Source organism: Onychostoma macrolepis, chromosome 24 (assembly GCF_012432095.1).
Source record: "Onychostoma macrolepis isolate SWU-2019 chromosome 24, ASM1243209v1, whole genome shotgun sequence".
Lineage (NCBI taxonomy): Eukaryota > Metazoa > Chordata > Actinopteri > Cypriniformes > Cyprinidae > Onychostoma > Onychostoma macrolepis.
The window spans coordinates 7,074,029-7,098,818 of record NC_081178.1 but is presented as its reverse complement, the minus strand read 5'-3'; the positions used below and the strand labels follow the sequence as shown (position 1 = coordinate 7,098,818).

At 35.0% G+C, this 24,790-nt stretch overlaps 1 protein-coding gene across 6 annotated transcripts in view; it reads left to right on the top strand.

Annotated features, from left to right (window-relative positions):
* dpyda.1 (dihydropyrimidine dehydrogenase a, tandem duplicate 1) overlaps positions 1 to 24,790 on the top strand; it is a 189,784-nt gene that overhangs the window by 63,668 nt on the left and 101,326 nt on the right. For 5 of the 6 annotated variants that reach the window (XM_058765966.1, XM_058765964.1, XM_058765965.1 and 2 more), the window contains 4 exons: positions 6,310 to 6,417; positions 7,886 to 8,055; positions 11,439 to 11,649; positions 19,164 to 19,348. In XM_058765966.1, coding sequence (XP_058621949.1) covers positions 6,310 to 6,417; positions 7,886 to 8,055; positions 11,439 to 11,649; positions 19,164 to 19,348 — 674 coding nt within the window. Of the gene's footprint in view, positions 1 to 6,309; positions 6,418 to 7,885; positions 8,056 to 9,098; positions 10,431 to 11,438; positions 11,650 to 19,163; positions 19,349 to 24,790 lie in introns of those variants that run through there. The other variant, XM_058765969.1, reaches the window with a different exon arrangement.

Below are 24,790 nucleotides of genomic sequence, written 5' to 3'. Positions count from 1 at the left end.
CCTTCCTTTGTGTTTGTTAATTTCCTTTGATTTCCTCCTTTCATTTTTTCTTCATCCTTATTTTCCTTCCTTCCTTCCTACTTTTGTCTGTCATCTGTTTTGTCCATCCTAATGTTTCTTTCTTCCTTCCTTGCATTCCTTCCCACTTTTTCCTTATTTTTCCACATTTGTTTGCTCTTTCTTTGCTTCCCTTTTGTTTGTATCTTCCTTTCTTATTTTTCTTTCTTCTTTCTTTTTCTAACTCTCTATTTTCCTTTCTCTCTCATTGTGTTTACTGACTGTTATCAGTATCAGCGGATTATATAAGATGTGACCTTTTGCTATTAGAATCAAATAATGATTATCATATTGGCGGCTGGCAGTGAGGAGCTTTGCTTTTTATTTTCAGACTGTGTGGCTGTGTGCAGTCTCATCGCTATTATTTTTCCTTCCTTTTTTTCCCCAAAGCCAAGGAACACATAAATGTATTCTTGAAGATGATATCTTCTGGCTATGTACGTTCTACAATCCCTTGTTGCTTATTAAAATTAATCAAAGAGGCTCTTCTTTACATTGTAAAGCATTTCTAATTATGACTCCTAACCTAAGAAACTTATATCTGCTGAACTAAAATAATCTTATTACTAGAATAATATAACTTGATACAGAAAGAAATTAAACTGTGATTACGTGGCCCTTGCATTGATCTTAGGAATTCAAACATTGCCTAAAGCTGTCCATATGACTGTCTTATTGTACTGACACCACAATGAGAAAAAGAATTAGTATAATTCATTGTTTCGAAACGCTGAGTCTCTTAATACTGGCATCCTAATTATGAGTCTTTTACGTAGAGCATTTTTGGATTTCTCTACAAAGGGATGTAAAGAAATTTCGACTGTGGGAGAAAATGAAAGCGCTGAGTGTTTGCAATTAATTTCTGTAATTTCACACGAGTCCTTTACGGTCTTTTTAAATGTCATCCACTCACATGATTGACATGCTAATTTCTCCGTGGCAATATGCAAAAATATGCAAAGTGGAAGCCAGGTTGAGGAAGTCAGATAAGAGCATTGTTTCTAGGCTATAGGCTCAGGAGTCAGTGGCTTGGGTTCAATGGTTTTAAAGAGTGAATTAACACCTTAACTTCCATGAAGTGATGGGGTCTGCGATCTCCCTGTCTTATTTTCTGATGTCCCTTTGGATTTCATTGTCACTTTCGTGATAACAAGAATGAACAGTAAATAACACTGGCAGCAACGTTAATTAACACCTATATAGAGAGAATTTATAATCTGTGAGGTTATGTAACACCTTTACATACTGATGCCGAGCCTCGATATTACTATAGCACATTCTTAGGAGTTATTTTTTTGTGCTATGGATATACATTACCTTGAATTTTTGGGTGGAGGATGATTAAACAGATGAATTAATCCCACAGAAGAAGTCTTTCATGAAGAGGGTACATGAGCCATATATATACTGCCCTACAAAGGCAAAAGACCTTAACTCGCTAGTGTGAAACTGAGAAAAATGACTTTAAAGTTTTTTTATTTGTCCAGCCAAATTAATTATAGGTAGGACACTGGACATTTTGCAAATAGATGTTTTAGTAATGAAAATGATCTACATTAAAAAATTGTGAGCTCAAACCCCAATTTTGAAGTCAATGTACTCTGCCTTTGTATTGTCTGCAAAAAGTGAGAAGTCACACCAAGGCAAAAGACAGTAACTTCCACATGATCAATATTTAGTTGCTGATCACCATTTACAAAATCTTTACAGTAACACCTGTATAAAATCTACTGATAATGGGCTATCTCATATAGGCTATTGCACATAGAAATGTGACTGTATTAATTGTTTTTTTGACCATAACAAGCAATGTGAGTGGATACCCGTTTTGCAACCAATTTTATTTGCTATGCTCAGTAATGTTAAAGAATGCTAGACATCGCGTAATTGCTTTTTATACGGGCTTGAATGAAAATAGCCAAACCTAAAAGAACGACTTGTGGATTGATGTGAACATCAGCAAGCAGGAATAATGCTCAGAATGCTTGTGGATTAAACATCTCCTCCGACGTTTGTTGCCATGGATTTGTTTTATGGGGTTACAAGGTAGGATATGGATTTAATTGCGAACTGATACTGATTTTATGATGCTACGGCATTCTAGTCCACATGCTTCCAACTAGAAACGACAGCCTGGTGAATGATCTGCATTACAAAAAGGAAAAATTAATAATAAAAAAAAAACATCTTTAAAGGTTATTCACGATTATGTATTGCTGCCAAGGTATCTAGTCTTTACAGTGCTTTGTTGTATGGAGCTGTTTGGTAGATCGCGATCTATAATTCGTTTGTCTAATAAAGTGCTTCAGTGACAGATCAGATGTATGAAAGTATACAAGTTACACCGTAATTAAAACGCGGCAGTCTTTAATGGACAGTAAAACAAAGGGTGAACACCTTATAACTCCAAGCCGGCGCCGTAACTTCATATTGACACGCGGCTAAACAACGGCAGAACGCCGTAAATCATTTTGAGCGTTCCAAACAGTGAAAGAGCCGTAACTGGTGTTATACGGTGTTCTGCCTTTTTGAAGTTACGGTTAAGACAACCCATTATTTTCTCGGAAAAACAACGAAATTGACTCAGGATACTTAAATGCACTTGATAAAGGATGTCTTGAATGTCCCAAAAATTTCAAGAACTAATTTTCGACCAAAATCGAAGTTACGTTCTTTTGCCTTTGCACGGCAATATAGACCACAATACCCTAACATTTTGGCAGCAAGCATTTTTTCTTCATAAAATGTAAAAATCTAGTTTAACTCTTCACCCTTGTTTTTTTTCTTCACCGTTATGCAATTCATAAGGGTCAGAGAGGTCAGGGACTGCAGAGAGAGGACCTCCTGCCATTGTTGCCCCCTCTTCTCAAAAGATGCCCATAGATAAGCCCTGATTAACGAGAGGGGTTCTGCTCTCTGGGTGATGTATTATTTTTGATTTTGCATGGTGAAAAGGGTCTCGGCTGCGAGCATACCGTACGGAAGCTCGTTGCTGAAGAAAATGTGATGCAGCAGGAGACAAATGGAGACGCATTACTTACAAAGAGGGCTGTCACAAACCCAGGCGCTTTTGTTAAAACCCACTTTGTCACGCCATGCTGCGAAGTTCTTCCTGAACTTCCTTTTGTATTTTTTGGTGATGATCAGGTGATTTGAGTTGACAAGTGGATATGCTTCCTGAACAGTCTTGGGGAAGGTTATTTGTAAAAATGTAACACAAAACACATTATTTGTAAAATAAATAAATAAATAAAAAATTAACACTGAACATAAACTGTATTGTAAAGCACTGGCAATCTTTATGGGGAAATATACAAATATTGGTTTGTGCCAACCACGCCACTGGTTATTTTTATGTTTTCATAATTTTTGGCTCACTAAACTCCTGTTTTAATTAGGCTACACATGAGTACACAAACACATAGATTAAGGACAGCATTTTCAAACCCCTCAAACACATAAAAGCAGCTTTTATAATTATTGACTGACATTCGTACTAACGAGACTCAAATACCTGCTCAGGCACATGTCTGCAATTTTGGAAGTCTATTTGCAATTTTAAAAGTCCGTGTTTTTTATGTTATTCATTAGGCATGACACCTTGACAGATTTAGTTGGTGGAAATGCCAGAATATCATCAGGATATCATTAAAACCATTTAGCTGCTTTCAACATTATGTGTTCGACATCCCCTAATGAGAATCACTGGTGATTTGCACCAGTGCGATAATGTGCGATACTACACCTTCAGCATGGCGATATTTGATGTGAAGTGTGTGTATATATACAGTATAGTATGTATATACACAAACAAACATATGCAATATTGAAGTTAAAATTTTATTCGAAAACTCAAACATTTCATTAAAGACTCTAAAATCTGATTGGATGGGCCATGTTTAAATATTTAACTATAAATGTATATCATTTACATTTACATGTCGTGTATGTATATGCACTGACACTCAAAAGTTTGGAATAATAATATTTTTTTGTGTTTTTAATATTTTGTAGTAAAACAGTTAAAACATTATTATTTTTTTTTTAACCAATTATTTGATTTTTTTTTAAAGACGTTTATTTCTTTTATTGAACATTATTGCAGTGGTTTTGCCACAGTTAAGGGACTCTTTGCACTCTGTGCTTTTGATTATGTTTTAAAAATTCTTCTTAGCTGTGGTAAAATCAGAAACACACAGCCTCTTGTTGCTTTTTTCGGTGATATACAACCACTGGAGGGTACTTAGAAGACCTGCATGCAGCAGGTTGTCGTCACATAAAGCTTTTGATATAAACATCTTTAAAACTAAATCCGACTGAAATGTAGAAGACAGCCGGAAGACTGCTCTGTCAAACAGAATCAGCAATGCGAACTCTGCTCGAAGGAAGACGCGCACGGTTATTGGTGAGCTATCATTTATTCGCAGGCCACACGCTGGCTTGTTTGGTGAAGGTTAACTTTAAAAACGTGGTAATTGCCGTGTTATTGACGACTTCTGGAGATGTGTCTGATGAGAGGTGGGCGTCTAATTATTGTATGATTTAATGACCGGTTTCATTAATAACGAGTTAAACTTTTTAAATCATGCTGTGTGTTTTCACCTCTCTGCCCTTGCCTTTTTAAGCCAGACAGAGCGGATGAATCCGAGAATGGTGGGTGGAGAGGTCCTGTCGGATACCTGGATGATACACCGCAGGATGCTGTTAAAATCTCAGCAACTCTATTTTCTGCTTTTCATATCTTCACTTGATATTTGCTAAGGGTGTAAAAAGGATCCATGCGTTTACTAAAGGCTTGTTTGAATTGAGCAAACGAAGGTGTTGATGCATGTTGTAATGCATTTCCTTGCAATCACTTTGACTGTATGCAGCTGATTGGTTCTGACAGCAACACCCCAGTCTTCCATCTCTCAATCACTTAGTGCCTCATTACCACTGTCTTCTGCTTTCCATCTCAGTCACAGTGAATCTCACGAACTTCTCACGTTACAGTTCTCGCAAATTCTCTGATCTCTGCCAAAGAGTTTTATCTTATTAAGACGCCATCGTGCCTTGGACGGGGCTCAGCATTCGCTGCATTTAAACCGCAACAAAACAACAAAATCACGCTTGCGTGTCCCGATTTAGATATTACGCACAGAAGATTGAGAGATTTTCAGAACTCACTTTGTCCGGGCTTCTTTAGAATGGATGATAATTGTGGGTTTTGAGGCATTGGAGGCCTGACGCTGATGTCTAAACATCGCTCCCACTGAAACCACCAAGATTACATTATGTGTGATTATGTGTAATGATGTTAATGACACTAAACAGTGGCAAACATTCGGAAGGGCAGCTGATGCACAATAGACATTAGAGGCAGGAAGAAGTCAACATAGGGAGGAAATAGAAATTGGAATGTGTTTCTGCGGATGTGAGATTTCACCTCATTACCTCAGATACCTATTGTGATTTGTTTAACATATGATATATAGAAATGAATTTCTGTGTGTGTGAGATATAATATAATATTAATTTTTGTTCAATAAATATACTGTACTGTCATTAAAATATGTTAATATAAAAATATAGTTTAAAATACAGAAACAAAATCATTTGAATAAGTAAAGATTATGAAAGTATTGAAGGAGATCCAATAATAATTTAATATATATTTACAGTAGTAACAACAAATGATATTTTATTACATGATATGATTAATATCATGTTTTTAAATATGATGGTTTCATTCTAAAACATGGTGATTATCTCTAATATGGACACCCAACATAATATATGATATTTACCATCTGAATCTAACCATGTCATGTCAACAAATGGAAAAGTCAGTGATCTATTAATTATCATGTTAAGTACTTTGTGCCTTTAGCCCCAACAGCAGGGGCACTTTTACCCCAAATACCATATTTTTACATATTCCTTCGTTATTTAATAAAATAATATAAAATGCGCCTTTTGCCCCGGGACGCCTTTAACCCCATTGTACCCTATATATATAATATTTTATAAAATGTATTATTAATAAATATAATACAATTAATTTATTATTAATACAATTAGTAAGTGATAAAAATTAAGAAATTATAATTTATTATAAATATATTTTAAATATTTAAAGTATTATTATTATTATTTTGTTATGATGAAAAACATTTGCACTGATGATTTGTGCGTAATAACACATTAGTGTGGACTTTTTTAAATTCATTTTTTAACTGGATTTTTTGCTCATATCTGTCTGTTTTGATGCAGGTCTACCTCAAGCTAACAGACACAAGCTCTTTGATGGCCTCTCAACAGAACAGGGTTTTTACACATCGAAGGACTTTCTTCCTCTGGTCACGAAAGCCAGTAAACCAGGTGAACAATCTGTAAAATCAGCCACAAAGTCACACCTGATGATTTAAAGTTTCCTGAAGCATCACATATAAGGGTCACCTGAGTCCAGTGTCTTTGAACTATATTTACTGTAAGATTCTTTGCTAACAAAAAAGTACCAAAAGTACCTATAGTTGTTATAGTTGTTGTTGTTGTTGTTGTTGTTATCAAGTTTTTTGGATATGTGCTCTTTGAAATGCATTGAAGTACCATGAATGTAGTAATTATTCAGTACCATTATGGATTATATTGTAATTATAAACTTTCATAATTATGAGCAGTAATGAGTAATCATTGTTCTGGATATTGGCATGATATTTTTCCCGTGATGAGACTTTATGAAGATAATCTTGTTTGTTCTTGTGTTGGCTTCAGCCATGATATACTTATTCGTTGGCATACTTTGAAGAAGGGGTGGAGACCAAATATGGTGCATGGTATAGTTTGCCATGCCAGATATAATTGCTATTTCTGAAGGTAAATCTGAATAATCGAAAAGAACAGAAAGGAAGATAAGTTTTTGTTCCTGTTCCCCAGATTAATGGGGGTTTAGACTCACAATACTGGCATCAGAATCAAATGAAAATGGAAATTTTGGGGAAAGAACTTGATTGAATGAATAAAACCTCAGTAATGAATAAATCTTAATCCAGTGTGCCGTTCTGCTTCTTACTGCAACTCGTTACATTAAGGCAGTTGGCAAAGGATTTAATGAAATGGTAACATCTGAATCTTTACAAGCATTTGAGACAAAATGCTGCAGAGCTTTAAAAAAAAGCTTGTGTTAAAATTGATGTTTTTACACAAAAGGTATTACAGCCAAATACAGCCTAAACTGTAAAAGGTCAAAAATGGCATTGCATTTACTCACAAGAAATATTATGAAAGATTTTGAAAATAATAACGATAATAAAATTATAAAAAATTCTATAAATTTATATCTAAAAGTTACATATTATTATTTTTTAAATTATTTTATTAAACTGCTATTGTAATACAGTATTCAAATTTTATATTATATATGTACACAGTAGCATTTTAATAATATATGTATATGTATGTTTTGCTATTTTTATGTAAGAAAGTAAATGGGTTCAAGAAATGCTGAAATCATTGCGTTCAATATAGGTGCAGCCACCCTTATTGCATCTAAAAATAAAATCAGTACCACGACAGGTGTGAAGTATGAAATTACTGATACAAGGACATTTCCGGAAAAATATGAAATCATAAAAATAAAAGACAGAAAGATGAGGTGAATCAGGCTCTCATGGAAGCAGAATAATTTGATAGTGACGTGCTGTGAGGCTCCGAGATGCAATTTTACAGTGCTTTGCGAACAAGCATCTGCTGAGCCGTTGAGTGAGAATTGTTCTATAGGCAGAATTCTTGTTTTTTTTCCTCTTTCTCACTCTTTCTTGTCCTCCTCCTCCTCTTTCTTGGGTTTCAGGGATGTGTGGCTGTCGCTCAGCGCTGCCGGAGCTCCGTGGTACTGTGATTGTTCTGGGCGCTGGAGACACGGCCTTTGACTGCGCTACTTCTGCCCTGCGCTGTGGTGCCCGCCGTGTGTTTGTGGTCTTCAGGAAGGGATTCACCAACATACGAGCAGTTCCTGAGGAGGTGAGGACTCAAAAATAGAAGGAAAGTGAGATAATATCAGAAAGAAGACTAAATATATGCTTGTAGCATTATTTGGTGATACATTTGGTTTAATGTTTTGTTATCAATGCCAGAGATCAAACTTTTTAATGCCATGGACCTCCAAATAAGATGATCTCCCTTCCTAAAAAAAACTCTATTTTACTGTATATTTCCGTACTAAACAAGTTAGCTTTTTTATTTAGTTTGTTTACTTTCCCAAAGTCTTACAGTTTCAAAAATAAGTTTGCTTTCTTGTTTTGTTTTGGGGTTTTGTTTATTTTTTGGTTTTTGACCAATTTTTCTTTTAACTTTTCCACAGACTGACTGTGTTTGAAAATTGTTTTTGTTTTGATTCGTGTTTTTTGTTTTGTTTTTGATCAGTTTTTACTTTTAACTTTCCCAAAGGCTTTCTTTGTGACCACAGTTTTGAAAAACTAAGTCTGCTTTCTTGTTTTGTTTTGTCTTGTTTTGTTTTGGGTTTTTGGTTTTTGTTTTTTGTTTATTTTTTTGTTTTACACTTTTACACAGACTGACTGTGACCAAAGTTTGAAAATTGTTTTGTTTTGTGTTTTGTTTTCTTTTGTTTATTTTCGTCTTGTGTTGTTTCTGATCAGTTTTTACTTATTGCAATCACAGTTTGATCTTTGCAAGTAAATTGATATATTAAATGAAACTTAAATATCCAGATATTTTTGAAACCACTGTTTTATTATTAGAAATGCATTATTATTATTTAAAAATGTTATATATCACATATTAAATATTAGAAATTTTAAGAGGTTAATTTCAAAATTGCTATTATTTACATGCATGTGAGTCTCTAGGCCCCTAGATTATAAAGAAAATAGTCCATTTCAATTGAACAAGTGGGATGAAGCATCACTTTTCAAAGAATGTTTAGAATATAGTTTTTTTTAACTTAAATAAAAACTGTGAAAATGTTTTTTAAGAAAGTCTTTTGTGGAGTTCAGAGTGGAACCTTTAAATTTAAAGTTTGTTTTTAATTCACTTTTTTCTTCTAGGACTAGAGAAAAAAGATTACAAGTAAGAGAAGACCAAGAAGGCAGAAAGTCGAGGAGAGTCAGAAAGTGAGAGAAAGAGTCAACATCAGGCAGCAGAGTGAAGCTTATTAATATTTGGTGTGAGAGAAGTGTGAAGCAGAGATTTATGAAGAGCTCTGTGAGAGTGTCCTCTCTCTCTAGACCACTGACACCGCTCCTAAGCCTTTCCACTCTCATTTATTGCAGACTTGCCTTTGCTTTCAGGGGGAGATTACTGTCAATTGTCCTACTCACACACAGGGCTCTCTGGTGAGCTATATACCCGCTTCCACTCTGGTAATGATGCCAGCCGGCTAAACGTGTCATGATCAGCTCCATTTAGACAAAGCTGTGAAATATGTGCGTCAGATGTACTGAGGGAACTTATTTTTTTCACCATTATGTTTTTGAGACATAGCTAGGACAAAGTACTGGCCCAGAAAGTTGCCTTTCTATTAAAAAGTGCACTTTTTATTATTAGTATTATTTTTGAAGTGCACAAATGTACAAAATGCAATGCCAGCATGCAACTGTATAATTTTTGATGATTTAAGAATAAAAAAAAAAAAAAAGACTCACGCCATTGGTTGAGCCGGAGCAAAGTGACACACAGCCACAATGTTTGCACTATTCAAGTCTCACTTATAGTTGTCTCTGCGCATTAAAGTGAAATTAGAAACTATTTTAACGCAGAAAAAAATCACACACTTCACCTTTAAGTCTGATTCACACATTGTTCTTCACATCGCCCACCACATTAGGATAAAGTACGGTAAAGTGCAGTAATTATTCACATCTGTTTACACTCTCCAGTGAAGACGCTCGTCTAATACGGCCGCTATCATCTTCAACTCATTAAAGCTGTTTATAAGCTATATTAAGTTTAAGACTCCTGTAGGCGTACATAATCAGAACAGAGTGCTCAATTGTGCATTGACGTGAACTGAGACAATTTATGGAAACGTAGTAATAAGAAAATAGAATTGTCACCGCACGACTACATTCCTCCCACCGGCCCCCAACGCAAAGCCAGTGGGCTTCTTTTAGTTGATTCAGCCGCGCTTTTCATCTGTTTTTTCTTTTTTGTAATCGGAGAGAAAATCTTCTATAAACTTTCTGATGTGCTTCCACCAAGCCGAGTCGCACTTGATGTTTTTTAACGAGGTACAACGCTCTCATAATAACTCGCTTCATTATCTCATGGCCGGATAAAAGACATGACCTTTGTTGGTTGTTGGTATGTGCACTAACTTCACACTTGTTCAGTTTTAAGAGCAGAAGCATACTTAGAGGAATAGTTCACCCAAAAATGAAATACTGTCTTCAGACATTTACTCTCCTGTTTTGTTGTTCCAAACCTGTATGACTTCTGTGCAACACTCCTGTGCAAGAAAAATGCCTACTTTTTTTTTTTTTTTTTAAATCCTTACAATGCAAGTCAGAAGTTTAAAAAAAAATTGACTTTGAAAATATCCTCTTTTGTGTTCTGCAGGTGAAAAGAGGTCATGCTAGAAAGGAAATACATGATTAGAGTGTCTTTTTTGTGAACTATGCATTCAAGTACACTTTTTAAAAAATCACCAAATCATCATATTAGAATGATTTCTGAAGGATCATGTGACACTGAAGACTGGGTGTAATGGCTGTTTTAACTGTATTTTTGATTACTACTTATTCTCAAAAACATTCAAAATTCCTACCGATCCCAAACTTTTTTTTTCAAGATGCAAATGTTTGGCCAATGCACTGTAATTGTGCATTTCTCAGTACTAAATGTGTGGTTAAGTTACCTTCAAATATCTTTATTTATTATTTAAATAAATAAGGCAGGTTTTATTTTATTTTATTTTACCACAGATATTTTTCTTTGATCAACACACTCTAAATGTGCATTTCTCAGGACTAAAGGGGCGGTTAAGATGCTTTCAAATGCCTGTACCATTATGTGTGTTGCTATTCGGTTTGCTAGTAATTAACATGTCAACAGCTAACTAAGTTTAACTAATTTGCTCAGTAACATTCTCTTCAAACTGTTGCTCCAGCATGACAGTATTAGTTGACCTGAAAGAGAAATTCACCATAGGCTAGGCTAGGCTAGGCTAAGTATATACTAGCTTACTGCATACTACAGCATACACTGAATAGTAATAGTACACAAAAGTAGTACTGTACTGTATGTGAAACCATAAGCATTATGCAAAGATAATCATTCCAAAGAATAGGCCACACAACCTCATTTCATTGTGTAAAAGTTGCACTCTGGAACATTTCAAATATTGCGTTCAAACATTTGTATATGAGTTCTGTTTATGATGGGTTTAGATGGAGCTGGCCAAGGAGGAGAAATGTGAGTTCCTGCCCTTCCTCTCTCCACGTGAGGTGTTGCTAAAGGCAGGCCGGGTGCATGGAATGGAGTTCTGCCGAACCGAGCAAACAGAGTCTGGTCAGTGGGTGGAGGATGAGGAACAGATCATACGACTGAAGGCCGACTATATCATCAGTGCTTTCGGCTCTCTGATGAACGACCCTGCAGGTATTTTATGTGCCTTATTGCAAATGAACACAACTCCTCCAAAATGTGATTATTTTTCAAGTAGAATTCTCCAGAATAATTACAGTTTAAAATATGTAGAGCATTTGTAATCAGTTACTTGCCAGGTCCAATTTTAGACAAGATGCTTCGTATGTAGGGAGTAGTCACTAGATATTGGAACAGACCCGATGTCTCACAGTAAATTTAGCGATTCTGCACAGTGTTGGTGGGTTGGACTCAGGCTCATTATGCTGTAAGTAAACCCATCAGTGCTCTGAATGGCTGCCATTTTCAAATGGATGAGGCCCATGTTGTTGGTGTTGTTTCAGGGATTTATTCATTTGATTTAGGTCGAATTAGCTTGGCTGTCTTGCAGCACCAGTGTTCTCTGATTAAGTAGTGAAGTGTACAAGGGTAAATTTGACCAAGAATCCCAGTCCTCCGCTAATATACTTTCTTCTTTTCACAGACAGTCTGGAAATCAGCAATTGGTGTTTAAAGATTGACCATATCATATACACATGTATATACAAAGACCTATTCTATTCTATTCTATTCTAAATTAAAATTTAATTTTATGATAAAACTTATTACAACAAAACACATTGCTGGTCCGATATAATTACAGTTTGACATGTTGATATTATTAAATACATTTCTGAAGTCATTAACACATTATATAATGACAGCTGTCATTTAATTTACATTGAAATATGAAGGTTTTTTGCTTTCATATAATATTATTACATAATTTAAAACTATATTACATATAATAATATTAATATAATATGATATGAATTAAATTAATATATCATAAGAATAGTAAAACTCATTATAACAGAAAACGTTTACAATTTGTATATGGTACATTTTTATATAAAATAACTTTCTATAAGTCATCAACACATAATGTTAGATCTTTACATTGAAATATGAATGTTAAATATATTCCTTTTTTTTTAAGTTAATGGTGGCTTTATTAGTACTACTATATCACAATATTTACTTTATTTCTCATAAATGTGGCTATATCTTGCAATTGCAAATTTTCTTTATGACTTTATATATCATCATTGCAAATTTATATATCATAGTTTTTACTTTATTTCTAGTAATTGTGACATTATATCTCAAAATTGTGACTTAATTTGTTTAAATATCGCAATATAACTTTATATTGCACATTGTAACTTTGTTTATTTGAAACTTTATTTCACACTTTGGAAATAGTCTTCTCTATGTATGAATGTATGTAGGTATGTATGCATTTATTTATTTATTTAAAGCATCAACACGTTGAGGCAAGTCAGAGACTTTTTTTTTTAAACCGGTGTGTTGTTGTAATGGTATTTAGATTGTGTTATGTGTTTGTCTTTGATGGTAGTGTCGTGATGAATGGCTTTGAACGAGTTTTATGTGTTTACCAAATGGAAATCGTCTTAAAACAGAGTGTGAATGGATTAGCATTAAGCTGCTGCAGTCAGCCCTCTGGGAGCAAACGCAAGTCATTACCGCACAGTTACAACTCAAAATTATTCCTGGACAGTCTTAGTGACGTGATTACAGGGTGAAGAGAGAGACCTCGTGTCCATTAGAGTAAGAGTCACCAGCGTCGGAGTCACCATCTTCATTTCAACCGTATAATTATCTGTTGGCCAAGTCCCTGAACTGTGACCAATAGCAGTGTGCGAAATGCACTGCATTTATTACGGATGTTAATTACTGTACTTGTTTTGTGATTCTTTTCTAACAAATTTTTGTCTAATTCCTCTGGTAAACTCAACTGAAGCGGTTGTGCTAAAATTCCATCCGGCTATTCTCTAGTACTGATGGACGTGGTCAGGTACTTGTGATTACTGCGTGTCATTCAAGTAGTTAAATGAACTAAGTTAACAGTTGATTAATAATATAAATTGTTACAATTCAATCATTTAATAACTGTAATCAGCAGACCTGCTAATTATTGGTGGGCTGCAGTATACAACGTGTTCGGGGCTGGTGACAGAGCAGAACTTTTTCTGACATGAATTTGAAGTCCACTAATTAGATCAGGCTGCTAAAGGGCAGACCCACTATGATTTTCAATTAGGGTTGCATTAAAAAAACAAGGTGTAATGTCACAGAGAAACTGTTGTGTCCAGAGGTGACATGAATTCACCATAATGAGATTCATCCCACCCACGCTATGAGTTTACTCATTGACCAGCCTGCAGTAACAGCACAAATTATCTCAAACTAAAACCTTCTGTTTCAACACTCACAACTGGTATGTGCTTTTAATGTACCATACAATGTAATATATAAAAAATTATATATATATATATATACACACACACATATATATATATATATATATATATATATATATATATATATATATATATATATACACACATATATATATATATATATATATATATATATATATATATATATATATATATATATATATATATATATATATATATATATATATATATATATAGTGTGTGTGGTAGAGCTATACAGGTGGAGCTGGGGAAGGTGGAGGGTTTCTGAAGCATGTACAGGAGTAGAAGGGCATTTTTTAAAGCATATTTCATAAACTAATTGTATTCTGAAGCTCAGTATAAAAAAAATAAAAAAATAAATTAGATAATTGAAAAAGAACTCTGATCAAAATTAGAGAACACCTACAGATACTTCCAAGTTATTGGTGTTAATCTGGCACCTGTTGCAAATTTTCTTAATTATTTGACAAACCCTATTTAACTGGCAGCGTTCCTCCCAATTTTCACTGAGATTGCACTGAGATGGCAAGTCATTCTAAGGTGACTGAAACCCTGCGACAGGTGGTTGTGAAGGCCAAAGGGATGACACTTTCAGCTATTACAAGAGAAATTGGTTGTTCCAAATCTGTGATATCTTGAATATTGCTGGTTTGCAATGACACTAATTTATTCAAGTCCCCAAAAAGGCTGGTCATCCATGTAAGACAAATGCACAAGAAGAGAGGATAATGCAGAGACTCTCAATAGGGAATATGTTCAACACTGCAGCTGGAATTGCTTGCCATTTCAGTGCTGAACAGGGTAAGGATCTGTCTCAGCGTGTTTGACTGAGAGAAGTCTGACTGAAAATGCACTCTGCAGTGACCAAGCATCTCATCAGTGGTATACAGCTAATATTCCTTCAAATTTTGAGTAAAGAAGATTAACAATGTTTCAGAAAAAAATCACACATTTATAGATTGTTCTCTAATTTAGATCTCTACTGTATATGTATGCATGTATCTGTTTTATGTGATTTTATCTAAAAGCACATATACTGGTTGTGACTGTTGAAAGTTTTAGTTTGTTTTTAGTCATTAATTTTTGTAAAAAAAAAAATAATAATAATAATAATAATGTCTAGGCAGAATTTGCTTATATCTACAAAACTAATCGCAATCAATCAAGGTAAACATTCATGGCAAGAAACTTTTCAGTCAAGTGTGCCCAAACATGCACATTGCTGTTTTTTGTATTTTCAAAGAGTACATTACATTATAATGATTGTGTGTTTAAATGCATTTTACATTTTGGCTAATGATGAATAAATAAGAATATAAGCATGGTTGCATTTATTATATTTAAAAAAAAACATGATTTTCATTATGTTTTGGTTAATAAGTATTATTTATTATATTTATTCAGCAAACATCACCACCACAATGCAATTATACCTGGATGGACTTTAATATTTGGTTCTATAATTTCTTAATTTTCTTGCATGTAATCTAAGTTGTTTGTCCTCACCTTGAATGTAGCACCTCCGGTTGTTTCGTAAGTATTATTAGCGCTATTGTACGATGTCTGACCTGCTCACAGCATCTGTGGAACATGTTAAACATCAGGAAAGGTCTGCGCAGCAGGAAAGGGCTATCATTATTAGCAATTAGTCTACAAGGTTAATTAAAGCACACCAAATCACCTCTTAGCAGGAGCAGGAAATAGTGTACTTGACCGAAAGCCAGCAAGTGTAATTTCGCAAAGAGATTTTAGGGAGGTTATTGTGTTTGATGAGGTTGTTGTGCGTTTGTGTGTGCGGCTGTCTTTCGGTTTAATGGAGTCAGACGGTCTTGTTCGGACGTGCCCATGTTCATCTCTTTTTGTCATCATAGTGAACTTCTACATTGCAGATATTGCGTTTTGTAACAAGCAACAGCCACAGTTCCGTCCACACCGTACCTTCCCTTAGTTTCGCAATAAATGCTGAGGGATGGTGTTTTTTTTTTTTCGTCTGTGTTCTTTCATTTAGGAAATATGAATTACTTGCCCACTCAAGTGTCTCATCAGATTGGTCTGGCTGCGGCCGTCGAGGGCTGGTACCAGAACAGCTGACATGGCTAGAAAAGTTGGCTGGTAATCTAGCAGGCCTGCCCACTGGAGCTAACAGATGATTTGATCCCTCGCCACACTTGGCTGTTTTTTTCTTTCCATTTTCTTTTTTCCCCATCTCTTCTTTGTGGGGGAGAGGGGCTGGATTGTGATGGAGTATTCTGCATCCGGCTCCTGTCACTCCAGCCAAGGCTCCGCCCCCACCCACCCGCTCGGCCGAATATTCAAACATCAGCATTCCATTAATCACACTCCATCAGCGGTAATGAGGCTGCTTGCTTTCTCCGGCACAAAACTGAACAGCAACTTGCATTTGAGCTTGACATAGTCAAACACAAGGCTTTGTGCATTGATTTTCTTATATTGAATACCAGCAAATTAGAACAGATTGAAGATACTTGAAAATATTGTCATTATTTATCCTCATGTCATTCCAGACTGATATGACTTTAATTCTTTTGTAGAAACTTAAACAGATGTTTTGCGAAACGTGTCTAAATACAAATGTTATGGGACTGTCAAGCACTAAATTTTGAGATCATCAGCACCAGTATGATTTAAAAAAATATTTGGATACGTTTTGTGTAAAATGTTATTTTAAATTTGTGCATGTTATATATATTATATCGGTCATTAGCCAAAATATTATCAGAAACAGTCATTTTAATGTTCCAGGTTCAGTAGAATTATCAAAAAATATGTACTTTTCCTGAATTTATTTTATTTTATATATATATATATACTGTATATACACACACACACATGCATAATTCTGTTTATTTATACATTTTCCTGATTCTATTCATTTATAAATTTCCCTGATCTCAGTGGACTGGCTCATTGCGTCAAGAGCTGCTCAGCAATTCTTCATAAATTCTACTTTTGTGTTCCACAGTAAGCATAGAGCATACAGGTTTGGAATCACATGAGGGTGAGTAAATGACAGAAATATTATTTTTCTGTAAACAATCCCTTTAGTTTGTTAAACCAAATGATTAACGCGGAAATTTGTGCCATTGCAGTAGAGACCAATGGGAAGTCATTCTGATGGAATGATGACTATCCTAGTGTGCTGGTCCACAATCCCTGTCCTCTCCTTTATCCAGTGTGGATTCCTCTGCTTAATGGACCCTTGCAATTTGCATCTGTCAGTGAGGAGAATGCCCATGGGTAGAGAGAGTGAGAGAGAGAGAGAGTTGCTGCTTTACTTAAGAATGATCTCTGAGGGCTATGAGAGGCCTGACACACTCTACTACCTCTCCAGAGCGGACAGGAGAGAAATAAAAACAACTCACTGTTAGCGTCTCTGTGTGTGCGTGTTGAAATAGGATAAGTGAGGCTGTTGAAGAGGGTCTAGACAATTGCGGAGAACTCTAGACATTAGAGGGAGATAAAGGGGAAAAAATAATAGAGAAGAAGAGCAGGAAAAAAGTGTTGCCGATGAGGATTACAGGCACAGTGTCAAGTGTAGGAGCCAATCTCTCTTCCTCTCTGTCTTTGAACTGACCTGCCAGCCCACTGGAGGATATTACAACTTTGTTCTTAACATCACTTCCCTTCAGCCGGTCTCTTTAATCGCCCGCAAGAAAATCGAAAGCTTAGTTATGAGGAGGAAGAGGAAAACTCGATTTATTTTTACTTAGAAGTATTGGGTGGGCTCTGGTGTTTGGAGTTTATACAGAATTCTGACTTTCAGTGTTTGGAAAATCTGATTGTTGCTGTGCATGCTTGTTGCTGCCTGTTATTAAAGGAGACATATCATGGGAAACAGGATGTAAATGATTTCGATGTACAGTATAAACAGTCACCCAGAGCATCTAAACTCTGATAAAATAATATTGTATGACATAATATAATATAATCATTACAAACAGTAATAATATTATAACAATGCAAACATTAATTTTGTAATATATTAATACAATTAAATTTATATATAATTTAAATGCATATAATTGTATGGATTTCAAATGTATTTAATGTATTTTTATATACAATAAATTTAACGAATGTGTGATGATATATTACATATTTATTTGGTAACACTACAATAATTTATAGTTCTACATTTAAATATAGTATGATATATTTGAAATGCAAATATTTAAATTTATTATATATATATATATTATATATATATATATATATATATATATATATATATATATATATATATATATATATATATATATATATATATATATCTATATATATATATATATATATATATATATCCGCTGTATGTGTAAATATATAATATAATATAGAAATTTATTTGTATTTAATGTATTCATATACATATACTTGTTTATACATATATTTGTTCATTTTGTATTATATTAATAAAAAATAATTATATGTGATATATTATATATGTTTAATTGTTAACAGTTTACAATAATTTATAGTTACTAACTTTTTAAAACCGTAATAGTCAGTGAGTCTTCTGCCATGGTATACAAACAAGGATTTTAAATCTCTAATTTATGTTTAAATGAGTACTTTATATATTCTATTATTTTAAAGATAATACTTTGTAATAATTAATTTCTACATATACGTTTTATCATTTGAGGTTGTATGAAGTAACATCAGTTAATGTCATTTTTCCATGGCTGATGATATTCTGTCATTTGTGATTTTGTAACATTGTCCAATATACAGCTGACTTTTTTACTCAATAAGGAGAGAGAGGAGTTCCATTCCTCCATAGTAATCCTCATAATGTGCTATAAATCTTGGGCATCCTGTCCTTAGATCTGTATTTGGAATTTTCTTCATTGATAAATGTAGGACGCGGTCCGTGCCGAGCAGCCGTGCCTTTAGAAGATGGATGGTGTGTGTTCAAGAGAGAGGAGGGGTGGTCATTTCAGAATGTAGATCAGTTTGACAGACTATCTTCCCGCTAACGTTACTAACAGTGAATGAAATGCACCAGGAGATGTTACATTAACCTCGCAAAAAGAAAAAGAAACGCCAGTGGGGGAAAAAACCTCTCGTCATTTGTCTTGTCATTGACTTTGTATTATTTTCTTGCCATTTCCAGTCTATCAGGTTTTTCCTTTTGCTTTTCTGCAGGTCTTTTTCCATGTTACCTCTTTCCTCTCATGAATTTCCTCTCTTCTTTATCAGTTCTCTCTCTCTTTCTCTCTGCAGTGATAGGGGCCATGGCTCCCATCAGGTTAAACAGATGGGGGCTTCCTGAGCTGGACCCAGAGAGCATGCAGACTAGTGAGCCGTGGGTGTTCGCTGGGGGCGATGTGGCCGGTCTGGCCAATACCACCGTGGAAGCAGTCAATGATGGGAAACAGGCCTCCTGGCACATGCACAGATACTTACAGGTGCTTTTCTTTCTTGCTTTCTTTCTAGAGGAGTTGAAAAAGAAATCGGGGTAAAGTTAAAGGGCTAGTAGTTCACCCCAAAATGAAAATTGCCATCATTCACTCACCCATATGTTGTACCAAATCCATGTGGAGATGTTTTGCACAATATCTGAGCTGCTATTTTCCATATAGTGAACCCCCCGCCCTGCTATTCAGACCATTAAGCTTAAAAAAAAGACCATAAAAGCATCCATATGAATATTGCACTATTAATCCAAGTCTTCAAAAGCCATATGTATTTGTGTGACGAAAATAAAATCTTCCTTTACACTGTGGTTCTTGAATCTCATTTGCACTTGTATTCAAATGTGTTGTAACTGGGCATGAGACGCACACAAACCAATGGCTTTTGACATTATTGGTGTACCGTGATGCATCTTGCACAAAAGTGCAAATGAGATTTGAAAGAAATGAATGTCAATGTATATAAAGTATATATAAAAATGTAAAGCGGTTGGAAAAATGGGCAAAATGTCTTCCTATCTTCCATGTTGGAGTTAAAGAAACGTGAAAGATACGAGTAACTTTCGTAATGTGTCTTTTTATAGTGTGAGACAGAATATTCAGCAGAAAATAACCAACTGGAAACTAGCAATTTATTAAAATATTTATTTATTTATTAATAACAATAATAATAATATTTATAATTGTATTAACCATATTTATTTTATTATTTATGTATGCTTTGATTTTATAATAATAATAATAATAATAGTGATAATAATAACAATAATAAATAGTAACTATATGCTTTATTCTTTTTTTTATTTGTGTATTTATTTATTGGCAAACTAGAATTTGATCGATTTGGATTATAACAAACAATATATCAATAGATTTATTTATTTATTTAAATAATTACGGAAAATGCCATTTATAATACTCTAAGATGGAGTGTATCATCACTCTGCAGGACTTTGCCGTCCCTGCTGTGAGATGTCATGTCAGCTGCCCAAATGACAATATTGTGACATCGTAAACACACGCCCAAGTTCATTTTCTCGACACATCCACATTTGAAAACACTTGCTTTTGTGCTGATGAGACCAAAACAGATGTTGCCCTGATTATGTCCTGTGTTAAGATCACAAAACCCAATGGAAAAGGAGGATTTGGAGTGCTGATTAATTATGTAGATGAGAGCTTTACATGCTCTCAACAAAGAGTGAGCTGTGACACCGCTGGATACAAAAGCCTCTCAATATGAGCATGTTTATGAGTAATCAGAGCACAATAAGGAATAAATTAGCATTATAGCGGGCGGTAGGACAATGGTCTTCCTGTGGCTTCACGTGGCACAACCACACGCCGGGGCCACACAGCGAGAACGCCGTTCCGCGCAGGATTATTCCGTAAATCTCACCTCAGAGGCATCGGCGATACCAGCTTGTTCGGCTTAATTAGTTTGCTACTAGCAAAGTAACTGTGGAGAGTGAAGGAGGGAGGTCAGGGATGGAGAGAGAGCACTTAGGATTGTCCCGTTAGCTCAGCCAGATCAGCCTGGGCTCCTGAGAGGGGCTTATAGAGGCCCCCTGCCTGTCAAACACACGCACACAGGCTGAGACCCTGCAGAGACATCAGTGGCTGTTCACGCTGCTAAAGCCATCAAACCCGTACACCAACAAAACCATCAGAATCCAGGCAGAAATTAAGGAGCCGTGACATGTATTATATAATTATGAAGATATATGTGACAAAACACTGACTGCTTGCATGACTGCATGACAGTTTATTCATGGGCAGATATGAAAGGAGGCCGTGCATGAGTGTTTTGTATCACAGATGACTTTTAAGGCGACATGAAATTAACATGAAATCTTATATATATACAATTTTCAGTAATTTTGTGATTTTATCATTTGTAGTAGTTTTTGTTATTTAAAACAAGAACTATATATATTTATATATATTATAACTATAATATTAACTATTATAACCCTGGTGAATACTAGTGTGTTTGTTTGTGTGTGTGTGTATATATATATATATATATATATATATATATATATATATATATATATATATAATATAATATAATATAATATATATATATATATATATATATATATATATATATATATATATATATATATTAACACATCTTTAATATTATATTATCACATTGATACTAAAATAACACGTATTCACATGTAAGACCATTGACTATAATTTAGCGAGTTAACATGGTTCAATTCGATTTTGTGTTGTTTTTGACTTTTCAACATTATATGTAAAGCATGTTTTATATGACCAGAGTGATGAAGCCATTTTTGACCTCTGCAATAATAGCATTAAATTCAAAGTAAATGTCCCGTTGAGTGCTTTGAGACATAAGGGGTGAAGCTCCTGAAGGTATTTGACCTCCATATGAGGGAATCTCACGGTTAAGTGCAGCTCTTCTCCAGCAGTGGTGGGTCAGCGAGGGGTTAATAGTCTGTCCATGTCTGTGGCCAGAGCAAAGCAGAGATAACTGTTTATTTGCTGATGAAATTACCATGTGTAGTGTTCAAGGGAAGGCAACAGATTGCGTTGTTGTTTTTTACGGTAATGGACCGCCGCTGAGGGAACCAATAGAGTCATTTGCAGAAAGGTTGCAAGACTAATGTAAGAACAGCTCTCAGATCAGCTCGACAACAAGTCCCACCTGAGAGCTCTGAGGTGTGTTCATGTACTTGTCCCTGATCATTTAATATTACTCATGCTTTTATATATGTTCCATACGTTTTTCAATAAAATAAACTAGATTTGTGTTTCCTGAAGGAAATAATAGTGCTTGCAAATATAAAAATAGAAGTGTAAGCTTAGTTTTTAGAGGTTCTGCTGCTTTGCCGTTGCTGGCTGTCCATGGTCAAATAGATGCTACAGAAGGAATACATGAACAATCACAATAGACTGCAACAATATTTTTCATATTTTTGACCCTGGACCACAAAACCAGTCTTAAGTCGCTGAGATATATTTGTAGCAATAGCCAAAAATTCATTGTATGGGTCAAAATGATCTAATTTTCTTTTATGCCAAAAATCATTAGGATATTAAGTAAAGATCATGTTCCATGAAGATATTTTGTAAATTTCTTACCGTAAATGTATCTCAACTTAATTTTTGATTAGTAATATGCATTGCTAAGAACTTCATTTGGACAACTTTAAAGACGATTTTCTCAATATTTTGATTTTTTTGCACCCTCAGATTCCAGATTTTCAAATAGTTGTATCTCGGCCAAATATTGTTTGATTCTAACAAACCATACATCAATGGAAAGGTTATTTATTCAGCTTTCAGATGATGTTTAAATCTCAATTTAGAAAAATTGACACTTAAGACTGGTTTTGTCATCCAGGGTCACATTTGTTCTCAAATAGGGAATTAGGGAAAGTCTTCATTATAAGCCATGATCTAAACCATCCAGCAACATGGTGAATAACAACATTACAAACTTTGATTTGAAGCCAAAAAAAAAAAAAAAAACCTTCATGGGAGTGAGCAGTACTAAAGTGTTCTTTTGGCACGGTTTGGTTATTTCTGGTGCAGATTTCTTTGCATAATTATGTGTCATTTTAGTATTTTTTCTTTCCTGAAATTCTGCTGTTGAACACTATTATTTAAAAAAAATAAGTTGTAATAATGCGGGCTGATGGCTTCAACAACCTCATATCTCACAGTAGGTCTGTCTTTAAAGGTTTGTGAGTTCTCGTCAAAAATCAGTTCCCCTACACAGAAAATGAATGGCATTTTTACTTCTGGAACCTGACTATTAAACTCAATGTTCAGTAAAAAATAGGTTTTAAAACCTTACAGGTTACATTTTGAAATCTGAACTTAATATCATTGTAAATCATTTAGTGATTTTTGGTTTCATCTTAAAACAGCTTAGCTCATCCAAGAATGAAATGATCTATGAATTTGTTTCTAATGTTGAACACAAAAATGTGCAAAGTTTTGGACAATATTCTGGTCATATATATTTAGTGTAATAAAAAGTAAAGGAGGACTGCAGCTGTTCAACTTCAAAATGAAAAAAAAAAACAGACAAACCTTGTGTTCAAATCAGATAATCGCAATTAATCGCATCCAAGATAAAAGTTTACATAATGTATTTGTTTGTACTGTATATGTTTATATGTATATAGTGTATATTAATATACATACACCGCACTAAAAAGACACTACCAATATATATAATCAAATTTATTTACACATCTCATGTGCCATATTCCACGTCTTCTAAAGTCATACAATAGCTTTGTGTGACAGACAGATTGAAATATATGTTGTGATTCACTGAAAATTGCCCAGGTCTGTATTGGTTCATGAGAGTCATCAAGTAGTGATGTCTGATTTTTGAGTGAACCTTTCTTTAGAGTCAGATCTTTTTAGTGAATCATTTGATTCATTTCACAGACCATCTCTGAATGATTCATTGATGAATCATCAGACTGATCAGGTTCTTAAAGGGCACCTATTATGCAAAATCCACTTTTACATGATGTGTTTGGACATAAATGTGTGAATAAATAAAAATCCACCCACTCCTCATTTTTTTAATCCCCATTAAACCAAGTCAGTCTCACTAGGCCTGCCGTTTTGATTCTCACCGCAGTGTGACGTCACATTTCGGAGGGCCGGGCCCTGGGGTTTGATTGACAGCCCTGCGTTGCTATAGTTTCCGCCCTCAGCAGTTACGCTGTCCTTCATTTTCTGCACGCTCGAGCAGCTGTAAACATCAACAATGTCTCACAAGCAATCCCGGTGCTCTGTGTTTGGATGTAAGACTGAACATAAGAGTCTTCATTTTCACCCAACATCTGAGCTGCTGAGGACGCTGTGGATTAAGCTACTTTCATTTTTCAAGGTAATGCGCCTCGAAATCAACCTAAATACGTGTAGCACTCCAGACTTCTTTGTGAATGTCATGTCGTTATAGTGCTTAGCGTTTTAACCATATTTGTGTGCGTACATTAAGTACTTTTAACTGATGAGCACCGCTCTTGTGAGATTAGTTTGTGCTGTTCGTAGCGCGAGATTCATTCGCGCAGCTCAGTCAGTTTATCCGTGCCGATGACAGGTCAGCGCGGCACAAGCTCTGTAACATTGCACTATTTCGTCCCACTTTCAGTGCATTTGACTTCCCATATGCACGGCTAAACACCGGTTCTCTCGCTCTCAGTTATGTTGCGTCAACCCCGGCTGTTTATTGCTGTAGGTATGCAATGCAGAGAGACGTATGCGCGACGTCCTCTTCTGGAGACAGGGAGGGAATGTGCAGCTCATTTGCATTAAAGCCATACACTCCGAATCAGCTTTTTTTTTTAAGGCACACCCCAAAAATGACATTTTCCAGCTGTTATAATAAATGATCTTTGGGGTATTTTGGGCTGAAACTGCACAGACACATTC